Source organism: Callospermophilus lateralis, chromosome 16 (assembly GCF_048772815.1).
Source record: "Callospermophilus lateralis isolate mCalLat2 chromosome 16, mCalLat2.hap1, whole genome shotgun sequence".
Taxonomy (NCBI): domain Eukaryota; kingdom Metazoa; phylum Chordata; class Mammalia; order Rodentia; family Sciuridae; genus Callospermophilus; species Callospermophilus lateralis.
The window spans coordinates 58,937,945-58,963,717 of NC_135320.1; the positions used below are offsets into that span (position 1 = coordinate 58,937,945).

Genomic DNA, 25,773 nt, shown 5'->3' on the forward strand with positions numbered 1-25,773 from the left:
TTATTCAGTAAATTGTTAAAGTTTAATTTATCCTTGAAACAAACAACATTCTTTTAAGAAGCTGTTTTCTTGCTATTGCACAAGGTCAATTTAAAGTCAATTCAGGCAAACAAGATCAGAAAAAGCAGCAGATTCCTCTAATCCATTTAGCAAATGTTGCAAATTAGTTTCTACTTGAACAATGAAATGTCTGAAACTCTACAGTCGTGTCAGTTTTAACATGTTGATGTCAGCCTTGACAGGTAGAGGTAGCCAAGTCCCATATACATGAAGATAAGAAGCAGAAATCATTGTGAAGACTTAGCAGCTCTTTGACTTCTAAAGATTATGTTTATGAGCCATTTTGCTGTGTGGCATTCTTCTGAATTTTATGTCTCAAACCCAAAGGAACTTGTTGCTGTCTTGGGCAAATATACTGAAATTACCTTTCTTTCTTTCTTTTTTAGCTTACTTTCTTGTCTCTAAGGCCAAGTAAAAAATGTGAGACATTTTCATATACCACAAAGGTAATACAGCAGGCTGGAGTCACTCTAATCAAATTGGGGGCAATTCCTTTGTAAAATCCACCGATGCCTTCTTTCCTTTAGAGGGAAAAATAGATATATGCTTAATTTCCTAAACAGCAAGTCAGAAAATACAAATTTTTAAGTGAGATAGGACAGAGAGTAAATAGTCAAATCTTGCTCTGATTTAAGTAAAAATATAGTTTGTAGCCATTTGTAGGGGCCTACATTCTTTTTATAAACTGACTAAGAAAGGGGTTGGAAACACCTCAAAACTGAACTGGAAAGTGCTTTAAATTAACCATCTTTGAAATACTTTTAACTGTACGGATATGTAGCAGTTTTAACTGATCTAATATAAGCATTAAAAATCACATAGCTTATATAAATGCCCACAACAGTAAATATAACACATATAAAAATTTATTTCCTTGATGCCTCCAATATGGAATAAGGCCTAGGAACTTATCACTTAGGTTCTCATTCAGTATTTCTTGAATTGAACTCAATTTACCATTACAAATATTCTGCTCTGGTTTTTTAGAATTAAAGGTAGATAACAGTTATTCTCATAATGAAAAGCAAACATCTCTTCCATACTGGGGCCTTCTAAAATGTATTAAACTAGTAGGTTTCACTGCTTCTTACATTCAATACCAAATATTTACAACACCTCAATTTTATTATTTTTTCATGTATCTCATTTTTTTTTTTCTTGAGATGAGGGTCTTGCTGTGTTGGTCAGGCCAACCTCTTAATTCACAATCCTCCTGTCTCAGTCTCCCAAGTAACTATGTCACCACCCCCAGATCTCATTTTATTTTTATATCCATCTAGTCAGACTATTTAGTCTAAGTTTACAAATGAAAAAATCAAGTCTCAGAGAATTAAGTCCATGCCTACACAGCAGTAGTAGTTAATGGGAAAGCAGTGACCACTAGCCATATTTTTTACCACAGCAATTTGGCCTTTGTTATACAACATGTACAGAATAAAATAAGTAAGGCTCTTCATCACAACAATTCTGATATTCTGCACACTCACCTCCATGTCTTTGCAATTACATCCGTTACACCATTATAAAACATGTGTTGATCCTGAAGACGGGCTCTCACAACTTGATATGGGTATGTTGCTGCTACAGCAAATATTTTGGATAGTGCAGCCACAGATATATATTCTACTGTGCTCTAAAATGACAACACAAAACATTTAAAGACAGGACTTCTTTAAAAATATAGAATAAAAACTATAAAGGACAAAAATATTTAAATAAACCTTTAGATGAAAAATACTCTGTTTTTCCACTTTAACGCAAACTCTATGTAATTATGTGGTTTCACTTTAAATATATGTGTATCATTAACTTAATATATAACTGAATATTTAAATACAAATTAAATTAGTAGAGTCAGTATTCATTATCACAGCCATACTACCAAAGTACGCATGACAAAATTTCCATCTCTTAAATGCCTATACAAGTAAATGATATCATTTTTACAAGAATCATCTTACCAGTTGGGCTTCTGGTAATCTGTTGATATGCTGGTTATATTTCAACTTTAGCAATTCATATGCCATAAACTGAAGGGCACCATGTGATGTTCCAAACAGCCCAGGAATAAATCCCTAAAAGGGAACAATTAAAAAAGAACAAAAACTAAACAACTTTCAAAGAAAGATACATTTAAGTCAAATATATTCTCTCTCCTCTTAAGTGTAGTACTTTAAGCAAAATTTTATGTAAGGTTAAAATACTATTCTTTTACTTTATTTTTCAATTTAAGATTTGGATTTTTGCCCAGCATAGTGGCATAGGCCTATAATTCCAGTAATTGGGAGGTTGGGATAGGAGGATTGCAAATTTTAGGCTAGTCTCAGGAACTCAGTGTGGCCCTAAGTAACTTAGCAAGACCCTGTCTGAAAAAAAAGTGGGGGGAGCCTTGGGATGTAGCTCAGTGGTAAAGCCCCCTGGGTTCAATCCCCAATACTGTCTGCCCCACCCCACCTGCCTCCAATATGTATTTTCTTGTTAGTTCTTCTTTAAACAGTACATGTATAAACATAAAGACAATGTACACCATCAAGAACCAGGTATGAGCAGGCAGTTAGATTCTGGAAAAGTGAAAAAGGAGAGGTAATAATAATTCAATTAAGTAAGTATAGATATTCTAAAAGAATACAGCAAAAAAGTGATGGAGGAAACACAGAATTGATTTATTTCCAAAACTTTTGCCTATAAGTTAGTGTCTATAACAACCACCTCATGATATTGATTTTAAAAACTAGTACATAATTCTTTAAAAAAAACTAACATTGAATAAATCTAATTTTGATTTTAAACTGTGGATGACTGAAAAATAAGTATTGTGGGGACTAGGTGTGGTGGCACATGCCTATAGCTTGAGATAATCAGGAGCTTGAGGCAGGAAAATCATAAGTTAAAGAACAGCCTGGTATATAGTGAGACCCTGTCTAAAACTATAATTTTTAAAAAAGAGCTAGGTATGTAAGGGTATGTAGCTTAGTAGAGGGCACCAGCCTATCATTTATGAAGCCCTGGATTCAATCCCCAAAAGTGTGGGGGAAACATAGAAATAAGACACAGGTGGGAGTGGATGATAGAGAAGCAGAAAATGGGGGAAAAGGAGAGTTATAAAATCAGAAAACAGATGTTAATGCCACTAGTAAGATATTTCAAAATTATCACAATAGCCAAGGGAGTAGGGTTTTTGTTATTTAAAACATTCAAGTAATTTGAAGTTTGCATAATTTCCAGTAAACTAAGATGCTATCAAACTCACTTATCTCTTCTCCAGACATGTTATCCCAACTTGGCTGTTTGACTTACTGAAAAGACACCTGACAAAGTTTTAGACAGTTCTCACACCCACCAGTGTCATGATGATAGAGAATAAATAGCTTAATATACAATTTCAATATTATAAGTTACATTTGAGTTTTCATTCAATTGTATCTTGCCTAAGGGAGGCTTCTTTTTAGGACTGAATCCAGGTCATTCAGAAGAGAAACAACAGAGCCAAGAGAAACTGCAATTTTCAGTTATTGAAAATATATTTATGACTCATTACCTTATACAATCCACGCACACCTTCATACTTATATATTTTCACAAGTGCATCAAACATTCCTTTATATTGCCGCTGTGAGGAGTTAACAACACCTTCATACTGTAACATAAGGCGAGTTTTTGTTACCCATAATGGGTTTGTAATGCAGAGGGTCATGGCTCCTAAAATCAAATTTAAAGAAGATTACTCAGCATACAGGTGCTTTTCTACTTAATTCAAACTAAAATACAGTCCATTATGTAAAGGAGGAGGTTACCTAGAAGCTGTATCTGGAACAGCAAGATGTGGTCTTTTTAGGGTCAAATCATAGACATAATTTTTGAGAGTTCTAAAAAAATTCCTCATGTGGGAGTGAGAGGTAAGTTAAGAGGGAGACAGAAATGAAAAACACTTCAGGATAGCAAAGATGCCTTGACTTCTAACCAATGTGGCCTGATATAGAAAATAGATGGAAAGGAGACACAGATCTTAGGAGCAGAAGACAGTATAAACCAGAGGGGCTGAAGGTAAAAAGGAAACCAGGAACCTAGCATCTCATTAATCTGTGCATGTACACACATAGGTCCACCCCCTTTATCACAATCTTTCCCAAACCCATTCAAAGTAGCTACTCCCCTTCAAAAACTAACTGTGTGATGCAATAAGTCACAACTCACATTCTTCACAGAAAATGACAACTTTGTAAGAGAAAAAACTAACTAGTCAAGTTTCTCATTTTCTACATTTCTAAGGAGTCCTTTATTAAACCAGTATTTGTTGAGTCTTGTTATGATTCTGCTAGCAGCTAGTTATTAAAAAATGAGTGAAATAGTCCTTGCTTTAAAAAAAAATCAGTAAACATTGAGAAACCAAGGTAGTAAGGTATCAAAGTAGGATTTATAAAGATTTATGGGTCTTACTTTGTTCTTTTCTCTAGATAGTACATAAATATAAGTCGATCAAATGAGGCTACTAAATTGAATACTTACAAAATTGAACTTACACTTTAAAAAAAAAACATATACCTAATCATCTTAATCTATTAGGGATTCATAACTTTTTTCATTTTTCCACCCTTTGTGATAAGTACAATTTTTGAAATCCAGAGTGATCAATAAGGACAATCCTAAGAAATACTATGTGATAACTAATTAATATACTTAGATAAATTTACTTAAATTCTGGTGTCCAAAAAAAAGACAAAAAATAAAAATGGAAAACAAATTTAAAAGGTGATGTTTTCTATTTCACACATTGCCTTACCAGCTTCAGCAGCTGAGATGAGGTATTCTGTTGCCTCTAACCGTTCAGTTCTTCCTTCTGTTTTATATGATTTGATGGCATTGTAACTAAAAGAATTAAACATAAGCAGTTTAATTAAAATAGATGTCTTAAAACAGTAAAATCTGTTTTAAAGAATGTGTAACTTAATGGCACTATCCCCAAAGTAAAAGTCAATGAAAAATACAACCACAAAATGAGATCTTATTTTAAAAAATGGACATGACAGAAATGGTTTACTATAGGATTACACCACCTCTCCCCAACAAATATATATGGCTGGCAATACGTATGTAAAATATTTTAATCACATATTCAGCAGTTAATTTAAAAGGACAAGAAAATGGAGAGGATGGAAAGATGTAACTGTGATGCAGAGACTGGGAAGAAAAGGCAAAGGAGAGTCCAATTTGTGCTTAACAAATATGTATGCTAGGCATCTATGTTTAGGAACTTCCTTTGCTTTCTGACAGATAAACATCAAACATAGATCTTTCTTAATAGATTAACAAGGATCATAAGTGGCATACAAATAAACATAGTAAAAGACATAATAAAATGATAATCATAAGAAAAGACACAGTAAAATAAGAGATCCAGAAACTATGAGATCACAGAAGGCTTTATGTTGGAGGTGGCACTGAGCTGTGTATTGAGATGGGTACAGTTCCAATAAGGAAAGAGATGAGCATGGGGAAAAGTGATATTAAAGTAATAATAAAGTAGATGGTAAGATAGTGAAAACTGAACCTCAATAGAGTAACAGAGATTTGCGTTTTATCTGGCAGAAAACAGTCACTAAACATTTCATTGCAGGGGAGTCAAATCAGGCCTGTGTTTTCTAAACACAAATTTTACTTTCCTCCGAGAAGGATTCAGTTGAATCAATATTTTCAGGTTTTCCCAAGACAATTCTAACATGAAACAAACTTTTATTATAAGCAATTCTCATCAGATAAAGCTAACTCATATGGCTTGTTCTTAGAAACTCTCTTAGATAATATACAGAAATCAAATTCATAAAGTATTCTTTCCAGGCATGGTGGCACAATACCTGTAATCCCAGATACTTGGGAGGCTCAGGCAAGAGGATCACAAATCCAGAGCAAGCCTGGGAAACTTAGAGAGATCCTGTCTCAAAATAAAAACTTAAAAAGGCTAGGGATGTAGGTCAGTGGCAGAGCACCCATGCTCAATCCCCAGTACTATAAAATACAAACAAGCCCAAACATATATGTGTGCATATATCCATACAGTTTACCTGAATATGTCTTTAAGGGGAAAATAAGAAAAACTTTTAAACAAAACAAAGGCTGAATTTTAGTTTGTTTTCACTTTAAAAATTTATTTTAAGATTGATTTGGATACTGCCATTAACTTATGAGAGATTAAGTACAATATATAATGCAAAGGAGAAAAAGGGAAAGACACAGGTGTTGATGTTTTCCTAAAAACGTCCTCTGTTAAGAAAAGCTTTCTCATTCGTGGATTCAGTCTCAAATATCAGAGGCAAGCTCTCAGCAACATGTGCTTCTCCACAGCAGTGCCATGTTGCTCCCTCCTCCTTATACACTCAACAAGATGAATATGCCTGCCATAGGCTCTTTCTGTGGCTTCTTCAGAAGGCATGCAATAGAAGTTATTTCTAATAGTGATGCTATATGACTGGTGAAGGAGTAAGAAAATGAAAATGAACATGCTGGGAGGATGGAGCAGGTCACATAAGAGTATAAAGTGATATGCTTCAAAACCTTTTAGCTCTTGCTTTCTTTTCTCAATCAGGCTCTTAAGTTATATGTTTTTAAGGACTCCAAATCTGCCTTTTCTTGCCTTTCCAAGATCATTATGAATCAAAATGCATTTCTGGGTTTCTTTCTTTCTTTGATACTTTAGTGAAGTAAAGTACCCAGGGTGCTTTACCCCAGTTTTTTTCTGAGACAGAGTCTTGCTAAATTGCTGAGATTGGCCTCAAACTTGCCATCCTCTTTCCTCAGCCTCCTAAGTCATTGGGATTATAGGTATGCGCCACCACACCCAGCAAATCAAATACATTTCTGTAAGTCATCTCAAATATTTCAAGAATCTGTCTGAGCACAAATAAGCAATGATCTCAGGATACTTTTTAGTATTTATAAAATATTCTATTTTAGTATTTATAAAATTTTCTACTTTGTAATTAATCTTGTATAAGTGGAGGAAAAAAGTTATCTTCCTTTATAAAAAATAAATACAAAGAGCACTGAAATTCATGATTCATTTTAGACAAGAGTTCCAGGTTCCTCCAATCTCTGCAATACTTTGCAAAACTACTAATAAATAACAAGTTGGTATATTCATTTTTTCTAGTCTATTTTGGCTGTTAGAAATGCTCAAGAGTCCTGATATGGCTCAAACACCTCAGAAATTCTGAGGGTGTCTTAAAACTTCATTGTGAATTGTCCAAATTAGATGTTTTTCAAATGGCTTTAACTAAGATAAAAAGTTCTCTTCTAATCTGTGAGCATTCTGCTTATAAAAGAAATCAGTTAAACACCTTGCCCTCCTGAATTCATAAAAATGGCTTCTATAAGGGTTTCTCATTTCTTCATCCTTTCCTTTACACACTTTCTTCTAGACCAAATGCTTCTGATGATAATAACTGAAAGCAAAGGAAACTAATAAGCCATTTGTTCTCTAATCCTTCCAATTCCCAGAACTGATTCAATGACTCATCTTTCCTCATTAACCAGTATAAAAGCCACCAAAACAAAAATTCCTTTTTATTTAATACTGTGAAATCTCCCAGATCTACTCACAAGAAAAAGTAGAGTCCCCAGGATAAACCTGCACCCCAAACATTTGGAGTTACTCCTTGATAAAGTCCCCGCAGTCCATCAAGTTTCCAAATGGTAGTCAAGCAATGTAAAATTCCTTTATATTTTGGTCTCAGTTCCAATCCATCACTCACTGCATTAAAGGATACACAAAAATTCTAGTTCAGAATCACATATAAACATAGATTCATAAATTACCTATATAAAGAAAAAAATTCAGAAGAAAACCCCTTATTAGGCAGGAAAAAAGTATTTCCTAGGATGTTCTATACTTTAAAATTAATGTTAATAAATTTATCAAAGTAGTTATTGAGCACATACTAAGCACCCAAATAATATTTTAGGAAGCATCAGATTGGCTATTAAATAATCCTCCTGAGTCACTGGGATTACAGGCATGTTGCCAGAACACCTAGCTGTAGTTTTTTATACTGCTTTTTCCCTTCTCAAAGAGAATATAGAAACATTCCCCCTTGCTTTTAAGTAGATTCCAAAAATAAGACTTTAAAAAAAGTGATAGTTTTCCATTTCACAGACATTCTATCATTTATACTATCATTCCCCAATTTGACATGTTAATTTTCTTTTTCTATTACAAAAAGTTCTCTAAAGAATATCTTGTATAACAATTTGTATGGATTCTTTTTTTTTTGGTACTAAGGATTGAACTTAGGGGCATTTGACCACTGAGCCACATCCCCAGCCCTATTTTGTATTTTATTTAGAGATAGATAGGGTCTCACTGAGTTGCCTAGCATCTCACTTTTTGCTGAGGCTGGCTTTGAACTCTCAATCCTCCTGCCTCAGCCTCCTGAGCTGCTGAGATTACAGGCGTGTGCCACTACGCCTGGCTTGTATGAATTCTTATTTCCTTAAAATTAACTATTAGAAGGGGAATTGATATGGCCAGGCGTGGGTATAATCCCAGGGTGCCTGTAATCCCAGTAATTTGGGAGGCCGAGTCAGGAGGATCCCAAGTTCAAGGCCAGTCTCAACAATCAAGACCCTGTCTCAAAATAAAAAATAAAAAGGGCTAAGGTTGTAACTCAGTGGTAGAGCACCCCTGAGTTCAACCCAAATACACAAAAAGGGGAAGGGGGAAATGATATGGGTCAAATTTAAGTTACCAATTTAAGTTATACATACATATTGAAATTGCCCTCCAGGGAGTTTACAGTTTATTAGCCACAAATAAGCATGCCCAGTTCAATGTACCCTTGCTTCTACTTTACTGTGTGTAATAAGCATGACAAAGAACAACCACTGGACTTGTGTTTCAGTGTGAGTGTATATCCTGGATAGCAATGGTAAAATTTATTTACTATTAAGAGTTGTGGTCAAAAAGTGCAAAATGTTGGCTGGAGATATAGCTCAGGAAAGAGCCTGCATAGCAGTCACTTTGGACCCCACTGGGGAACAAAACTAACCAAATTATACTGTTAAATTGTGTGCATATACAAGTAAGTAACAACTAATTCCACTATTATGTTTAATTACAATGCACCAATTAAAAAAACAAATAAAGAAACCTCACTCACTATCTCCCTGTCTCCATCTTCAATCTCTCCCTTCCTTTTTTTTTTTTAAACCATCAGAATTTAAACAGGCTTAAATCTCTCTTGAGTTACCTATTCTTTGATCCCATTGCCTCCCTATCAGTTAAGCTGCTACAAATGAGAAAACAACAATCCAACTTTCTCACCTTCCTGGCAATCTAGTCTGGGCTTCACCTATTACTTCAAGGGCTCTAGTTAAGGACCTCCAAGTGCACTCTGGGAGTCCTCTCTTCCTTAAGAACCCCTTAGTGGCAGCTGACATTGTTTACCTTCTAAAACGTCTCTTTGTTTTGGCTTGCCTCATCCTGCATCCTCCTGATTTTCCTCTTCTTTGCCACTAAATTTTCCTGGCCTCCTTTTCCTCTGCCCATCCTTAAATGTTAGTTTTTATAGGCACTCTTTCTACTCTCAACTAAGTAAATTCACTGCTATCCCTGTACTCCAGTTTCTTGATCACTAGTTCTGATCGCTTTCCTAACATCCAGCCCTGGATACTATTTTTACATGGCTTAACTTTCTGGAATTATTTTTTACTTTCATTTCTAGCATTTGAATTTTCCCTTCCACTATACCAAACTATCCACTCAGAGCTTCAGACTAATAACATATGTTATTGAATCAGACTTCCTAGGATTGAATCCTAATTGTTAACAATTATTGTGTGACTTTGAGTAAGTCATGTGATTACTCTTGTATCTGAGCTTTCTCATTCATAATATGAGGGGGGGGAAAAACCCAAAAATGAACTCTAAATGAGTTAACATCAATTAAATGAGTCAGTATTAATGAGTTAATATATGGACGGTGGAGCTAGGGATATAGCTCAGTTGTACAGTGCTTGCCTAGCATGTGCAAAGCCCTGGGTTCAAGTCCTAGCACTGTTAACAGACCCCCAAACAAACTTTTTTTTTTTTAGTACCGCAGATTGAACCCAGTGGTGCTTAACCAATGAGCCATAACCCCAGCCTTTTTTTGTATTTTATTTAGAGACAGGGTCTCACTGAGTTGTTTAATGCCTCACTTTTGCTGAGGCTGGCTTTGAACTCCTGATCCTCCTGTCTCAGCCTCCCAAGCCACTGGGATTACAGGCCAAACAAACTTTTAAATTTAAAGCACCTGGAAACATGTCTAGAAAACTGCAAGGCCTAAAAATATTAGTTTATTTATGCCACTGGGTCTTTCAATACCACATAAACTTTACCATGTGCTAGTCTTGTTACTATACACTATGGTTCCTTGATTAGTATTACAGATTTAGTCATATTCTCCTTTCTTTCTACTTTTCCCTAAAAAACTCACAAATCTTTACAAATGGGGTTATTTTAGGAAATTACTATTTTTACACATTCTTATTTGCTGGGGTTCCTGCTATTTTTGAATCCTTAAAAATTATTTCATGAAGTTAGAACAGATCTCAAAGATCACCTAACCCAATCCTTCCACCCAACACAAAAATATCTTCTAACCTCTGTCTGAACCACTTCTAGTCATCACCAGTTTCATTTCATAACACCACAATGTTGTCAGGCCAAAATCTGCTTCCCTATAATTTCCACTCAACTTATGTCTGACCTTAGGATCAACCCAAAAGGCAGCTCCCTCTCCCCCATGGAAGTTCTCTATCTTAAGGATTTTCCCCATTCCAAGCTAACCTAGTTTCTTCAGTTTTTCTCAGATGAAATTATTTCCAATCTTTCTGACTTTGGATATCTTGAAATTTCAATTCACATTCAGAACTCATGAAAAAATTCCAGGTTTGGTTTAGTAGCACATACATTCAAGACTAAACTCCCATCATTAGATATTAACTTTATTTTTTCAGACATTAATTTTATTAAATGGTTTTAGTTATATGAAAGAATAAAAACCATGGGTTAGAGCATTGTTGCTGATGACCAGATGCTATATCTCCATTACACATCTAAATTTTCCTCTTTTCTATTATATCAAAGCCACACTGTGGGCTTTATTATTCCTCTCAATACCCTATATGTAACTTAAACCCTACTAGTTTTCCACCACTCTCCACGTCATCAAAATTACCATCTTCTCAAGATACCAAGAATTTTCTTCCCTCAGGTATAGTCCACTTCACAGCATTGTCTTAAATTCATCAACCAACAGTACTATTTCTCAATGAACATCACAACTGCCACCTTTTCTGCTCCTAAACAAAGTTGCTGAAAAAAGACATCAAGTTATACAGGCCCACACCTGCAGCCAAGCCTAAATTCTTTTATTCACATTCAAGCCACTGTATACTGGGATTCATAAAGGCAGCATGGTAAGTAGTTAAGTGCAAGAGGGTTCCAGAGTTGGACTCCATGGGTTCAAATTCCAGATCTACCTTTACATTCTGTGACATGGGCAAGTTAAGTCAATTTCAGTTATCCTCACCTGTATAAGAGGATAATAAACTCACAGGATAGTGGACAAGAATGTATCTAAAGCTCAGGTGGGCATGGTGGCACACATGCCTATAATCCCAGTGCTTTGCAAGGCTGAGGCAGAAAGATCTGAGACCCTATCTCTAAATAAAATACAAAATAGGGCTGGGGATGTGGCTCAGCAGTTGAGTGTCCCTGAATTCCTCCAATCCCCAGTACCAAAACAAACAACCAACAAAAAAAGAATGTTTCTAAAGCTCTTAATTCATTGCCTTTCTTCTAGGAAATGCTCCCAGCAAATGCTCAATGAAGATTAGCTATCAATAATAATCGTAACTATTTGTGTATGCATCAGAAACTCCATGAAATTATCCATTTGTAGTGTCTTTTCTAAAGGTAACACTCCATAATTTTCACCGATTTTCCTTCATCAAATTGCTTCGTGTCTTCTTTCTGCCAAAGTATTAATTATCCTACAGAGAACCTCAAGATCCAATCTTGCATGGAACCTTTACAAATGCATATAGCCACTAACAATTATGATTTTCTTGATAGCCTATCTATATTCTTATGTTGTATTTTGATTTATTCTACTATGCCCTTGATTTTTGTTGTCTAGAATTATCTAACATTACTACTAAGTCTCAAGTCTTACAATTAGATACTAAGTTCCCTGAAGTCAAGAACTTTATAAAACACTTCTGTAATTAAGAGATATATAAGAAGTGAAGTAAATAAAATACCTAGTATTACTGTAAGATAAACCAAAATTGCAAATTGAATGCTCAGGGCAGGACTTAAATTGTATTAATAACTGAAATAAAAGAAAACAGTTTCCAAATGAAGTTACCAAAGTTTATTTTGAAACTATCTTTTACAGAATTTAGTGTTGAGTTTAACTTCTAAACTGCTAATAATTCGAAAGCAACTCCATTTTGAAAATCAGCACCCACCTTGCCAGGCAAGATCTTCCTGTTAGGCCCACCCTCAATGACTACGCAACTGCGGAAACCACAGCAAAGGCGCCAAAAACAATCACAGGACCAGACGTTATTTTTTAACTACTCCATTGTACCTGACTATAATAGTTTATAAGTTTTTTTCCAGTAGGCTGCTGCGCCTTGCAGAGGGCAGCCTGGCAGATATTCTCTGTCTTTCCTTGAACTCAGAGATGTATGTCCAGGATATTTGCGTCAGTTATCCTAATACATGTTCACTTAAACAAAATAATATCTAGATCTGGCTACTTTTTCGTTCAAAGAACACTGTACCACACTGTACACATCAAAAACCAAAGAAACTTTGAAGATAATTCTATCCCAAACTCTACCCCAAACACCTGGTACTTTCCGTTCTGCTTCCAAACACGTGGCTGGCCTATGATTTCGAAGTACCTCCTAGAGTGAATGATTCGCCCGTGTGACAGCAAAGTCCTAAACTGTTACAAGCCCATCCCCCCACACACACACACTTTGCCCACATTCCCCATTCCTTATCCTCGGGGAGCGGGAAAGAGAGCGGCCAGGCCCTGCTGTCTCAAATCCAGTTCCAGATGAGGCAGCGTAAACAGCATCTTCTTCAAGGCCCTCCTCCTCGCAGTACAGAAGATACAAGGGGGAGGTCACGGTCCCTTTTTGAGTTTCCACCACTCAGCCTGTGCTTGCAGCGAGAAGGACCCCGGTGTCTAGGCGGGCTCTTACCCGCGAAGCGGATCTTCACGAGGTCGAGCGGGTGCAGCGCGAGGTTAGACAAGACCCCGCCGCTCACACCAGCTACCAGGTTCTCATACCGGACGTGGCGGAATACCGTGCTCCACGCCGACGACCCGGATGCCGACTGGCCCTGACCGTTCATAGGCTCAGGGTCCGAGGAAACCACGGCGCCCAGGGCCGCGGAGGTGGAACGAGATGCAGTGGCCGCCACTGTGGCGACGGTCGCCGCCCGGGAGCAGGAACCGTAGGGCGCGAGCCCACTTCCGGGACTGGCGAAAAAGCTCCGACTGCCGGGTAGCGGGAACCGAGCCCGGAGACCTTAGTGCGGAGGAGCGTGAGGGGGCACGGCCAAACGTCAAGCCGGTGGAGGGCGTGACGGAGGCGGGTTGCACGCCTCCACCTAGTGCCCGCCCTACCTCCCCGGCTGAAGCAGCATGCTTGAGCCAAAGGACGTGGACGAAAACAACAGCTCAAGAACCGCCCCCTGCCAACCTTTGCCGGCACTACTACGGAGCGCCGCGGGATCCAGCTGAGCCCCGCTGGCAGACACGAGGTAGTATCACGTGACAGGAAATAGTCTGCGAGAGGCGGAAGTGGAGTGTGCGGGAGGAGGCGGTGACACTGACTGGACTGAGAGGCTCGTGGAGTCCGGGGGGAAGAGCCGCCAAGATGAAAGTGAAGATGCTGAGCCGGAATCCGGACAACTACGTACGCGAAACCAAGTTGGATTTACAGAGAGGTGAGGGAAGGTGATTGGGAGGGGCGCCTTCTGACAGGAGTAGGTTCGGCCTCCACTTCCTTGAAGTAAACGAGTGGGGAGACCAGCACTTCAGTCTAGTTATTTTCCCAGTTCTCTTTCGCCCAGGGGAACTTTGGATAGTGCTGTTGCGGAACTGGGTAGCGAGTATGTTTTTTAAAGTCCTTTTTTTTTCCCCTCCTAAGAATTTTTAGCGGTAAATGGGAGTTAGCAATAGGGAGAAATGCTTCCGCCTCCGCAGGTTTCTGTTGTTGAAAAGTGGAACTTGAGTGAACCACACTCGTGTATTGAAGGATTTAAGGATTAAACAGGCTTCTTTAAAACTTTCCAGCTTCTATAGTCATTTTATCTCCACTTAAAATTACTTCTGCTTATGGAAGGAAACAGATGGGTTTTAAAGCTATCAGTTTTCGCTTGCCAAACCATCCCTGTGAAAAGTTTAAGGGCAGAAAGGGTAAAGTGAAATTAGTAAGTTTTATTTATAATTAACGACCTGTTCGCTTATTAACATGTCGATCGCTTATGAACTGTGATTTTGTTTATGAAACCTAAATGACAAGAGACCAAGCTTGTGTGGACAGACCATTGTAAGTGAAGAGAATAATACCTGCAAAGGCTAGGGCTGTGCCTTCTTTCTCAGGCATAGAAAGAAGGGGCAGGTCTTCGGGTTCGAATGAGGGATAAGCGATTAAAAATGAGGCTGGAACAATATTTCACTTAATGATTAATAGAGATTTGCCAACATATTTATGAGCATTGCTAAGATGTAAGTGTAAGGGTAAGTAACAAGACAGGGATGTTCCCTAAAATGCAAATTAGATTTGTCCTTCAGACTTGACATCATCCACAGTCATTGAACCTCTGGTCCCTACTTCATCTCCAGTTTCACCAATCACTACTTTTCCCACTAGTCGCTTATATTCATCCTTGCCAACATGAGTGCATTTCAGGCATTCTCTTACAGATTTCCTGTGGCACACACCTTTCCCAGTTAAGCTGCTCTGTCTGGGAAGCTTTCTTTGAACAATAATTTTGCATATTTATTCCCTGCACGGACTCACCTCCACTCCAGTAGCCCTCTTTTATGACATTTTTATACTTTTGTCAGCGTTTATCATAATGTCTTGTAGTTATTACTTTGGTGAATTGTTTTTCCTATCAGACTATACTTGCAAATAGAGGGAAAATCTTTTTTGGTGTTCACTGTTTAGATAATAACCTGGTACATAGTAGATGCTTTATGAATGAATGAATGAATGAATGAATGATTGGATGGGCAGGTCATAGAATCTCAGTGTTAAGATGTTCTTATTCATCTAATCTCATTATTAAGGTATTTTTTCCTACATTTCCCTATTTATACTTCCTGATGGAAATAACAATAAATGGAAAAATAGAAGTTTTGGAGCTCTGTAAAACAAAACTAGAAAGACACTTATTGTCTTTATTCCATTTTTATCTTAAGTGTTATTTTCTTATAAATTTTACAAAGTATTCAAGAATTGGGGTAAGCATTGGGGAATCTGTTTTTTAAAATCCCATGGTAATTCTGATGCAGCTGGTTAATATGTGTGAGAACACCTTACATAAGTATATGCAGTGAGGTCTGGGGATGTAGCTCAGTGATAGAGTGCTGGTCTAGCATGCCCAAGGTCCTGGGTTCAATTCCTAGCACTGCAAATATATAATAAATGCAGTGAGTTTATAAATTATTATGTCTTCAGTGCTGGTGATGTATGGTAGGTCCTCCATCAATATTAATTGAATGTTTCTTATTGACTGGATTATGAATTTAGGGGTGAACAAGATGTTATCTGAAAAACTTTATAGAAGCCATAAGATTTAAATAGAATCTAAGGGGTACATAGGGCTTAGATGGGCTAGAATGAAAGTTGGAGTAAATTCTTGTTGGAAGCCATAGTGTGTGGAAGAATTCAAGAGTGGAACAGTACAAGACAATTTTAAATGACAGTGGGTAAAAGTGTTGTCTGGAACTGAATTTCAGAAGGAACTTGAAACCAAACAGGTAGATTTGGGCCAGATTATAGAAGACCAGAAAGGAAACTGGAACTTCTGGTCTTCTAGAACTTTATTCTGTAGGTCATAGATCTCTGAAAATGGATGTTTGGGGAGGGGCATTTATTAGTGTGGAAAAAAAAAATTGGAACTTCAGTTTATTTCCAATCTTAAAAAACAAATGAATTTTTATTTATATAATATTTGGATTGATAGGGATGACCTTGTTTCAGCCATGTTAAAATAGTCACATACTATATAAGGTAATTCATATATCCTGAGGAGTGAAGAATTGACAGAGCAATACTTCTAGCTTCAGGATTTTGCAGTTTATATCTATTGGGGGATTATAACTTCTAAGTGATGAAAGGACCATGAAAATCTTTTCATGTAGAAGTTCCTTGGTTTTATTATAGCAAAGTTCTTGAAAGAGTTATGGAACATACAGTGAATTAAGCATTTCTTAAATTTGGCAGGCTTCAGTGCTTATGAATGTGAAGTAGGAGGCTTTTTAAAGTTTTTCTTTTTTAGAAAAAAGTGCAACAATCCTGATATGCTCTTGTACCAGACTAGAACCTTTTAATCTATCACAGTGTTCAATTGTATTCAAATTTTTAACCATTTTTAATGATGAATGGCAAAATGACTTCAAAAAAGTCTTGTAATATGTAGATATTATTTTGATGATGAATGCTTGGAAATATATCCACCATTTAAAAATTTTTATACTGAAAATGATGAAAGTGTTATCTATAAAAATTCATTTTGCCTTTGAAAAATTTTGGAAACAATGATCTTTTTATTGTTGTTGTTGAAACTGTTGCAATAGCAATTTTGTAGGAACAACAGCTGTTGACATCAGAGGAGGTAGAACTTTTTTGGGGGTACAGGAATTAAACTCAGGGACACTGAGCCACATCCCCAACCCTATTTTGTATTTTATTTAGAGACAGGGTCTTACTGAGCTGCTAAGCACCTCACCGTTGCTAAGGCTGGCTTTGAACTTGAGATCCTCCTGCTTCAGCCTCCCGAGCCACTGGGATTGAAATCTCAAAAGTGCCACCATGCCTGGCTAGGTAGAACTTTTTAAAACATGCTTCAGAAATAGACTTTGCAAAACTTATGGATGGAACTGAAAATTAAATATACTAAATGAATGTAGCCAACTGTAGACTTCTCTTTGGATCTCCTTACCTTTGTGAAGTACAGGCAGTCCTCACTTTCCACAATGCTGTATTAACTGAACCAGTTCTCCCCTTCGAGACATTCTCAGTGACTGAAGTCACAGGTATTACCTTGGGAATGTGCCACACAAGGAATTGGTTCCAGGATGTTTTCAATGCCATTAATATAGTACTGTACAGAAGCTAGTACTGCCTGAGTTATTTTCAACTATGTAGCCCTTAAAACCAAATGCTGAAACAAATTGAGATTAGACTAGAACCTTTTAATCACAGTGTTTAATTGAAGTTTGTTTTTAAATTTAATTATTAGTGCATATTGATTGTGTGAATTAATGGATTTCATTGTTAGGTTTCCTTCCATGCATGTAACATGATTTGATTGTATTCAACTCCCTACTAACCTTCATACCCTTCCCTGAAAATTCCCCTTCTACTTTCATGGGATTTTGTGGGGTTTTTTTTTTTTTTTTGTTTGTTTGTTTTTTAGATTCCACATGAGACAAAGCATGTGATACTTGTCTTTATAAGTTTGGCTTATTTTACTTAACGTGATCACGCTCTCTAGTTCCGACCATTTTCCTGCAAATGACATGATTTCATTCTTAATGGCTGCATAGTACACCAAATAAATAGTCCTGGTACTCTCTTGTGTATATATATCACATTTTCTTTATCCACTTATTTGTTGATGGTCTTCTAAGATGATTCCATGACTTGATTATTGTGAAAATGCTCCATTGAACATGGGTGTGCAGGTATCTTTTTTATATGCTGACTTTAATTCCTTTGGGTATATGCCCAGGAATGGTATAGCTGGCATGTATATGTTCTATTTTTAGTTTTTTGAGGCACTTTCATATGGTGTTTCATAGTGCCTGCATTAATTTACTTTTCTACCAATAGTGTATAAGTGTTCCTTTTCCCCTTGCATTCTCACTAGCATTTGTTATTTTTATTTTCTTGATTATAGCCATTTTGACTGGGGTTAAGAAAGAATCCCAGTGTAGTTTTGATTTGCATTCGCCTTTAGCTAAAGACATTTTTCATGTATTTATTGGCCATTTAGTTTTTCTTTTGAGAAGTATCTGTTCAGTTCACATGCTTATTTGTTGATTGGATTACCCGTTCTTCGGAACTTTTTTGAATTCTTCATATATTTCAGATATCAAGCCTATGTCTGAATAGCTGGCAAGATTTTCTCACATTCTGTAGGCCGTCTTTTCACTTTGTTGATCGTTTCCTTTGCATCCTTTGCAGTGTAGAAGCTTTTTAATTTGATGTAATCCCATTTGTCAGTTCTTGCCATTAATTCCTGAACAACTGGAGTCTTATTTAGAACTTCACTGAATCTTGAAGTATTTGTCCTATGTTTTCCTGTAGTAGTTTCGGGTCTTACATTAAGGTCTTTTTGAGTTGATTTTTATATAGGGTGGAAGGGATCTATTTTCAATCTTTTTTTAACAAGTGTATGCCCAGTTTTACCCTACCATTTGTCAAAGAGTCTATCTTCTCCAAAGTCTATTTTTGGCACTTTTGTCAAGAATCAGGTGGCTATAGATATGTAGGTTTATTCCTGGGTCCTCTGTTCTATTTCATTGATTTACATATCTGTTTTTATGCCAGTACCTTGCTGTTTTTGCCATAGTGACTGTATAGCATATTTTGAAATCAGGTATTTTGATGCCTCCCTATTATTCTTTTTACTCAGGATTTCTTTTGCTATTTTGGGTCTTTTGAACTTCCATATGAATCTTAGGACAAAATTTCTAGTTCTGTGAAGAATGTCATCAGTATTTTGATGAGGATCCTAGATTACTTTGGGTAATATGGCCATTTTAACAGTATACTCCCAAATGAAGACAGGGCTTTCTTTCCATCTTTTAATGTTGTCTTCAATTTCTTAACAGTTTTATATTTTTCATTATAGAGATCTTTTACCTCCTTCGTCAGATATATTACTAGGGTTTTGTTTGTTTGTTTGTTTTTGAGACTTGTGAATAGAATATTTTTTCCTGATTCCTTTATCTGCAAGTTCATTATAGGCACATAGGAAAGTCATTGAGTTTTCTTCTTTTCTTCACATACACAGCTTTTATTTTGAAAAATAAAATACAAAAGTCATCAAGTTGTGAAGTTGTAAATGTATACAATAGTCACTGATTTTTATATGTTGGTTTTGTGTTCTGTTCGTTCAATAACTTTATCAGTTTTAATTTGTCACCAGTCTATGTTTGGTAGACTCTTTAGGGTTTTCTAGGTATAGATAGAATCATATCATCTACAAATAAGGATAATACGACTCTTCTATTTATCCCTTTTCTTTTGCCTGATTGCTCTAGCTAAAGTTTCTAATACCAATGAGAATGGATACCGTTGACTTGTTTTTAATTTTCGAGGAAAGGCTGGTAGTTTTTTCCTTATTCAGTATGATGTTGGTTATGGCTTCATCTCATATGTCCCTCATTAGGTTGAGATGTGATCCTTTTATACCTAGTTTATTCAGAGTTTTTGTCATGAATGTTGAATTTTATTGATGGCACTCCTGCATTTGTTGAAATGATCATATGATTCTTATCCTTAATTCTATTTATATGATGTATTACATTTATTAATTTGTATATGTTGAACCAATCTTACATCCCTGGAAAATACCTTGATAATGATGTATGATCTTTTTGGTGTGATGTTAAATTTAATTTGTGATGTTTTATTGAGGATTTTTGTACTTAATTTTCAAATGATTTTATAGTTTTCTCTTTGGTTTGGAAGAGTTCCTTTCCTTTCTCTTTTATGGAATAGTTTGAGGAACACTGATTAATTCTTTGAAAGATTGAATTCAACAGTGAATTCATCCAGTTCTGGGGTTTTCTTTTTTTTTTTTTTTTTTTTCAAACACTAATGGAAAAAACATTTATTATGGGACTTTCTTCGTGAGGGACAAAGTGGTTAGGACACAAGCCAGCAGGTGGTCACAGCCTCACCTCTGGCAGGGTGCAGGGAAGCATGAAGGGAAGGAGGTGCACCCAGGAACACCCATTCCACTCCTAGAGACCCAGACACACTCCCGGTGACTCAAACAGGTAGGGGTAACAAGAGATGGAGAGAGGTCAGAGGGAAGACCTGTGGGATGGGGCAGGTGCAGAACCCCCACCCACTCAGAAATCTCTTGGATCTCATTTGTCTTCCTCTTCAAGGACGTCTGGAAGGTCATGTGCAAGGCTCTTCAAGGTGGCTTCTTGAATTGCCATGTACCACCAGGGTCCAGGGGAGCTTGGAAAGGGCTTCTTCCAGGACCCATTCGGCAGATGGACATGCACGGAACAAGCCAGACCAGGCGGGGAGATGGCTGTCTTCCATGGTTGAGTGTACAGAGCAGCACCTTGAGACCTCGGGGGGCTGGCTTCTAAACCACTGCTTAATCAGAAACCAGTCCTGTACTTGTTGCTCCTCTAGGCCGAGGCGGGAGGCCAGGGCCACCAGGGTACTGTGGGATGGAAAGGGGTCCATCCAGTAGTGCTTCTTCAGCTCCTCCATCTGCTGCTTTGTGAGGATCAAAACAGTCCCACTCAAGTCCTCTGGGCTCAGCATATGGCGAATTCTTTCGATCTCATCCATGGCCTCCATCTCTGTTTTCATCTCATCCCAGGCATCAATCCACATTTGCAACTCATAGTCGGCAGCAATGTCTATTTCTACTTCATCCCAGAAAGCGATCTCTCTTTCCATCTCTTCTAGAACAGCCACCTCTAATTCCGTCTCTCCCATGGCTGCGAAGGCTCTGTTCAGAGGAGTCTGGGGTTTTCTTTGTTGGGAGGCTTTTTATTACTTCTTCAATCTCACTGCTAGTTTTTGATCTATTTAGAATTTTATATTCTCTTAGTTCAATTATAGCAGTCATATGAATCCAGAAATGTATCCATTTCTTCTAGATTTCCAAGTTTATTGGCAATGGCATATAATTTTTAAAATATTCCCTTATAATCCTCTGTATTGGGCTGGGGATGTGACTCAAGCGGTAGCGTGCTCGCCTGGCATGCGTACGGCCGGGTTCGATCCTCAACACCACATACAAAGATGTTGTGTCCGCCGATAACTAAAAAATAAATATTAAAAAAAAAATTCTGTCTCTCTCTCTCTCTCTCTCTCTCTCCCCCCTCCCTCTCTAAAAAAAATAATAATCCTCTGTATTTCAGTAGTATGTGTTGTATTATCCCCTTTTTCATCTCTACTTTCATTTATTTGGGCCATCTGTGTTTCTCAGTTAGTTTGGCTAAGGGTTTTTCTATTTACCTTTTCAAAGAACCAACTCTTCATTTCATTGATTCTTTGTATTCTTTTTTTAGTTTCAATTTCATTTATTTCTGTACTAATGTTTATTATTTCTTTCTTCCAAACAATTTTTAGTTTGGTTCTTTTTTTTCCCTAAGACTGTGAGATACACCATTAAACTATTAATTGGAGATATGTTTTTCAAATGTAGGCACTCACAGCTATGAACTTTCGTCTTGTAATTGCTTTTGATGTGTCTCTCAAAATCTGGTAAGTTACCTTCCCATTTTTATTTGATTCTAGGCATTTTTAATCCACCCACCTACCCCCGATTTTTTCAGTGATACCCTGCTTATTCAAAAGTGTATTGTCCAGTCTCCATGTGTTTATGTAATTTCTGAAGTTCCTCTTGCTCAATTTCTTTGTTATTCCACTATGGTCTGATAAGGTACAATTTTTTTTTTGTGTGTGTGTGTGTTAAGACTTGCTGTGTGAATTAAAGTGGTATCTTAATTTGGAGAAAGTTTTGTGTATATGCTGCCACTATTGGGGTATTCTGTGATGTTTGTTGAGTCCATCTGATCTATAATGTAATTTAACTCTGATATTTCTTTGCTGATTTTTTTTTTTTTTTTTGCCTGGATGACCTGTATATTGGTGAGAGGGAGATATTGAGGTCACCCACTATTATTGTATTGAGGCCTCTTTCTCTTTTTATGCCCTGTAATGTTCATGTTATATAGTTGATGCTCCAATATTCAGTGCATATGTATTTGCAATTTTTTAAAATCTTCTTTTCATGAATTGTAACTTTATCAATATGTAGAATCGTCTTTGTCTCTTCTGATCAGTTTTGGCTTGAAGTCTATTTTGCTGGATATCAGTATTGCTATTTCTGCTTGTTTTTAGATTCCATTTGTTATATCTTTCTCTATCCTTTCACTTTCAGTCTGAGCATATCTTTGCCAGTAAAGTGAGTTTCTTGCAGACAGCAAACGGGTCTTGTTTTTCAGTCCAATCACCTACTCTGTGTCTTAATTGGAAAATTCAAATAATTTACACTCAGGGTTGTCATTGAAAGACATGTATTAGTTCCTGTCACATTATTTTACTTTTGTCTGTTGTGAATATTTATGTTCTTCCTTATTCATCTTAAGAGGTTGATGCTACTCATGTGTTTATCAACTTTTCAATGTGACTTATTTTTTCTGTGCTCTTATGGTTGTGTTTACCTTGCTTCCTCATCTGAGTATAAGATTCTTTGAGTATCTTTTATAATGCTGATTTAATGGTCATGAATTCTTGTAGTTCATGCTTATCCTGGAAAGTATTTCTTTGTTATTTTGAAAGATAACTATGCTTGACATAAGTGATTTGGCATTTCTCTTTTGCAGCTTTTAATATATTTGTTCTATACTCTTGTTTGTTTAACTACAGTATGTGATGGAGAGGTTCTTTTCTGGTCATGTCTCTTTAGGGTTCTAAATGTTTCTAATACCTGGGTGTCCATGTTAGCTCCAAGATTTGGGAAATTTTCTGTTATTTCACTGATTGGAGTTTCTGTGAAATTAACCCATAGCTCTACTCCTTCCTCTAAACCTGTGAGTCTTAAATTTGGTCTTTTAATGTCCTGGGGAACTTATGTGTTCTAACCATAATTTCTTTTTTTTTTTTTTAATTACTGTTTGGATGTGATAATCATCCACCTTGTCTTCAAACCCAATTTTCTTTCTTCTTTTGATCTGTTGATGGAGCTTTCAACTGATGGTTGTTCCCCGCCCCCCACCCCTTCTTCCCCTCTCCCTCTTTGGACTTATTGATTTTTACATTTCCAAGATTTCCGGGTCTTTTTCCCATTTGCTATCTTTTTATTGAATTGCTCTTTCATATCTTGCATTGTTTTCCTTAATTCATTCAACTATTATATGTATCTTCTTTGAATTCATTCATCATTTAAAATATCAGTCTTGTAGATTCTTTGTCTGACATTTCATTCACTTCAGTATCTTTGGAGTCATTTTCTTTTTCTTTTCTTTTTTTTTAAGATATTTTTTAAAATATTCTTTTAGATATTGATGGGCCTTTATTTTATTCATTTATTTATATGTGGTGCTGAAAATCGAACCTAGTGCCTCACACATGCTAGCCAAGTGCTCTGCCACTGAGCCACAACTCCAGTTCCTGGAGTCATTTTCTAAAGAGTACTTTGGGAGGGCTTATGTTGCCTTGATTTTTCACATTTCTTGTATTTCTATGATGGAATTTATGCATCCATTAAGATGGAACTTTTTTGTACTTTTTTTACTTTATTAGTGAACACTTTTAATGAATGATGTGTTTAGGGAAACTGATTTGTATGTAGTGTTGAATCTGATTCCCTGTGGCTTCTTTGGCTGTGATTGCTGGCTTTTGACTCCATGCTTGCAATGTTAGAGCTTATGTGACCTGCTTGTTCTGTAGTTCTCCTGAGAATGTGGACCCTCTAGAGGTTTAAACAGATGTGTTGTAGACAGCTGTGTATGTTGGGTGCATCCTGTGTGGTTACTCCTCCATATTTGTTATAGATATGCAGTCAAAAAGGATGTAGAATCTATCTAGGCTTTGGTTATTCATAGATGTGATGTACAGCAGTTGTGTTATTTCTCTGTTGTTGCTGGGGGATGAATGACCAGGAACAGGACTTCAGGTCTTCCCTGGCCATTCCTGATTGGAGTGAGGTCATCAACTGGAGAGTTTTATCTCCCTTATTATTTAAGTTGAAATAATTGCCAGAATTCAAGTAAGATTAAGTTGCAGATAAATTGAGGTGTAGATTCTCACAAGAGGCTGGAAATATAACTTAGTGGTAAAACAACTGCTCCACATGCTCAAGGCACTGGACTTGATTCCCAGAATTGCGCAGAATAAAGGGCATAACACTACCATATTAAAAAAAAAAAAACTAGGTATGCAAATATAGTAATAGTAAATTAAAAGTAATTCTCACCACTTTACCAATAGTAGGAAAGAGAAGAACAGAAATACAATGAACTAACAAGTTACTAATTCATAAGGATAAGAAGTAACAGATACTAAAAAATAATACAGAGGAAATAGAAAAAAGTGAAAGTTTGTAAAGTGAGAAAAAGAGAAGAAAGAAAGGTCCAATTAAAGTTTTTAATTTTTTTTTAAATTTAGAAAGGGAGAAGTTAGAAGAGGAAAAAAAAGAAAAAAGATTCAATTAAAGATTTTTTGAAACCAAATTGAGAGACATGAAGAAAAGAAAACAAATATTAAAAGGGAGAAAAAAAGAAAAGGGCAAAAAGGCAAAAGAAAATATGTATATATTCATTTGTTTTGTTTATTATTTTTTTGATACCTGGTATTGAACCTAGTAGTACTGTACCACTGAGCTATCTCCTCAGCCCTTTTGACTTTTTATTTTGAGACAGGTCTCCCTAAATTCCTGAGGCTGGCCTCAAACTTGAGATCTTGCACTTCAGTCTCCCCAAGTAGCTGGAATTATACACATGTGCCACCGCACCTCTTTTACATTTTCAAACCAAACTGGAATAACCAAAAAATGTCTTAATAAAGAGGAAACATTTCCTTTCTGCCAATAATGTCAATTGTGTAAGAAAAAGAGGGTGTTTTCATTCCTATGCCTTACCAAAGGAATCTTCTTTTTGTACCCTCTTTGTCTGTGTACCCTATGTATTTACCCTTTTTGTGTGTGTGTGATGTTCACCTGGAAACCAAAGCTGAGCCAGTTGTAACAGTGCTTGGTTCCCTTCTCATCAGTACAGGCTAAAATCAGTGCTTCTGGGTTCGATTCTCAGTACAAGGTATACATGTATACATATACACACATTTTCTTTGCCTTTCTTCCTTTTTTCTTCTTTTATCTCTTTCTCTCGTTTCTTTTTATTTTATTTTATTTTTAAGTATTTCATCACAAACTTTCTGCCAGTAGCATTTTACTCTGGTTTTATTATCACTGCATATTCCTAGGGCAGAACTGACACCAGTCATTGTAGCACTCTTGGGTCTCTGGTCCTTTCTTTGATGGCTGCTTCAAGGGTCGGGAAATGCTGTGGGATCTCAACTGCACTTAAGTGGGTGGGTGTCAACAGATTCTGCACATACTCTACCCCCGGTGACACTGGTATTCTGAAAATTAGTTCTCACATATATTCCACACGCAATCCTTGTGTGTCCCTGCGCCCCGCTGGAGTTCCCATA

The 25,773-nt window shown here is 36.7% G+C and overlaps 2 protein-coding genes across 2 annotated transcripts in view; one reads left to right on the top strand and one right to left on the bottom strand.

The window, feature by feature from the left end:
• Positions 1-13,812, bottom strand: Slc25a32 (solute carrier family 25 member 32). Its single transcript, XM_076835936.2, has 7 exons — positions 13,315-13,812; positions 7,654-7,804; positions 4,841-4,926; positions 3,599-3,759; positions 2,022-2,135; positions 1,548-1,693; positions 1-581 (listed from the first exon to the last, which is right to left on the bottom strand). Exons 1-7 carry the CDS (start codon positions 13,466-13,468, stop codon positions 443-445), a joined length of 951 nt encoding a protein of 316 aa, XP_076692051.1. The 5' UTR covers positions 13,469-13,812; the 3' UTR covers positions 1-442.
• Positions 13,813-13,919: 107 nt separating this feature from the next.
• Positions 13,920-25,773, top strand: part of Dcaf13 (DDB1 and CUL4 associated factor 13) — a 38,398-nt gene continuing 26,544 nt past the window's right edge. Inside the window, exon 1 of the mRNA XM_076835935.1 lies at positions 13,920-14,065. Coding sequence (XP_076692050.1) covers positions 13,996-14,065 — 70 coding nt within the window. The 5' untranslated portion in view covers positions 13,920-13,995. The remainder of the gene's footprint in view (positions 14,066-25,773) is intronic.

What these genes read in the sequence shown, in the direction of transcription:
- Slc25a32 (XM_076835936.2), bottom strand. Translation starts at nt 13,468, where the DNA reads ATGAACGGTCAGGGCCAGTCGGCATCCGGGTCGTCGGCGTGGAGCACG. An exon ending in CGTGAAGATCCGCTTCGCGG is followed by an intron (nt 7,805 to 13,314) that starts GTAAGAGCCCGC and finishes CCTTTAATGCAG; the next exon opens with TGAGTGATGGATTGGAACTG. An exon ending in TGGGGACTCTACTTTTTCTT is followed by an intron (nt 4,927 to 7,653) that starts GTGAGTAGATCT and finishes TAATTCTTTTAG; the next exon opens with TTACAATGCCATCAAATCAT.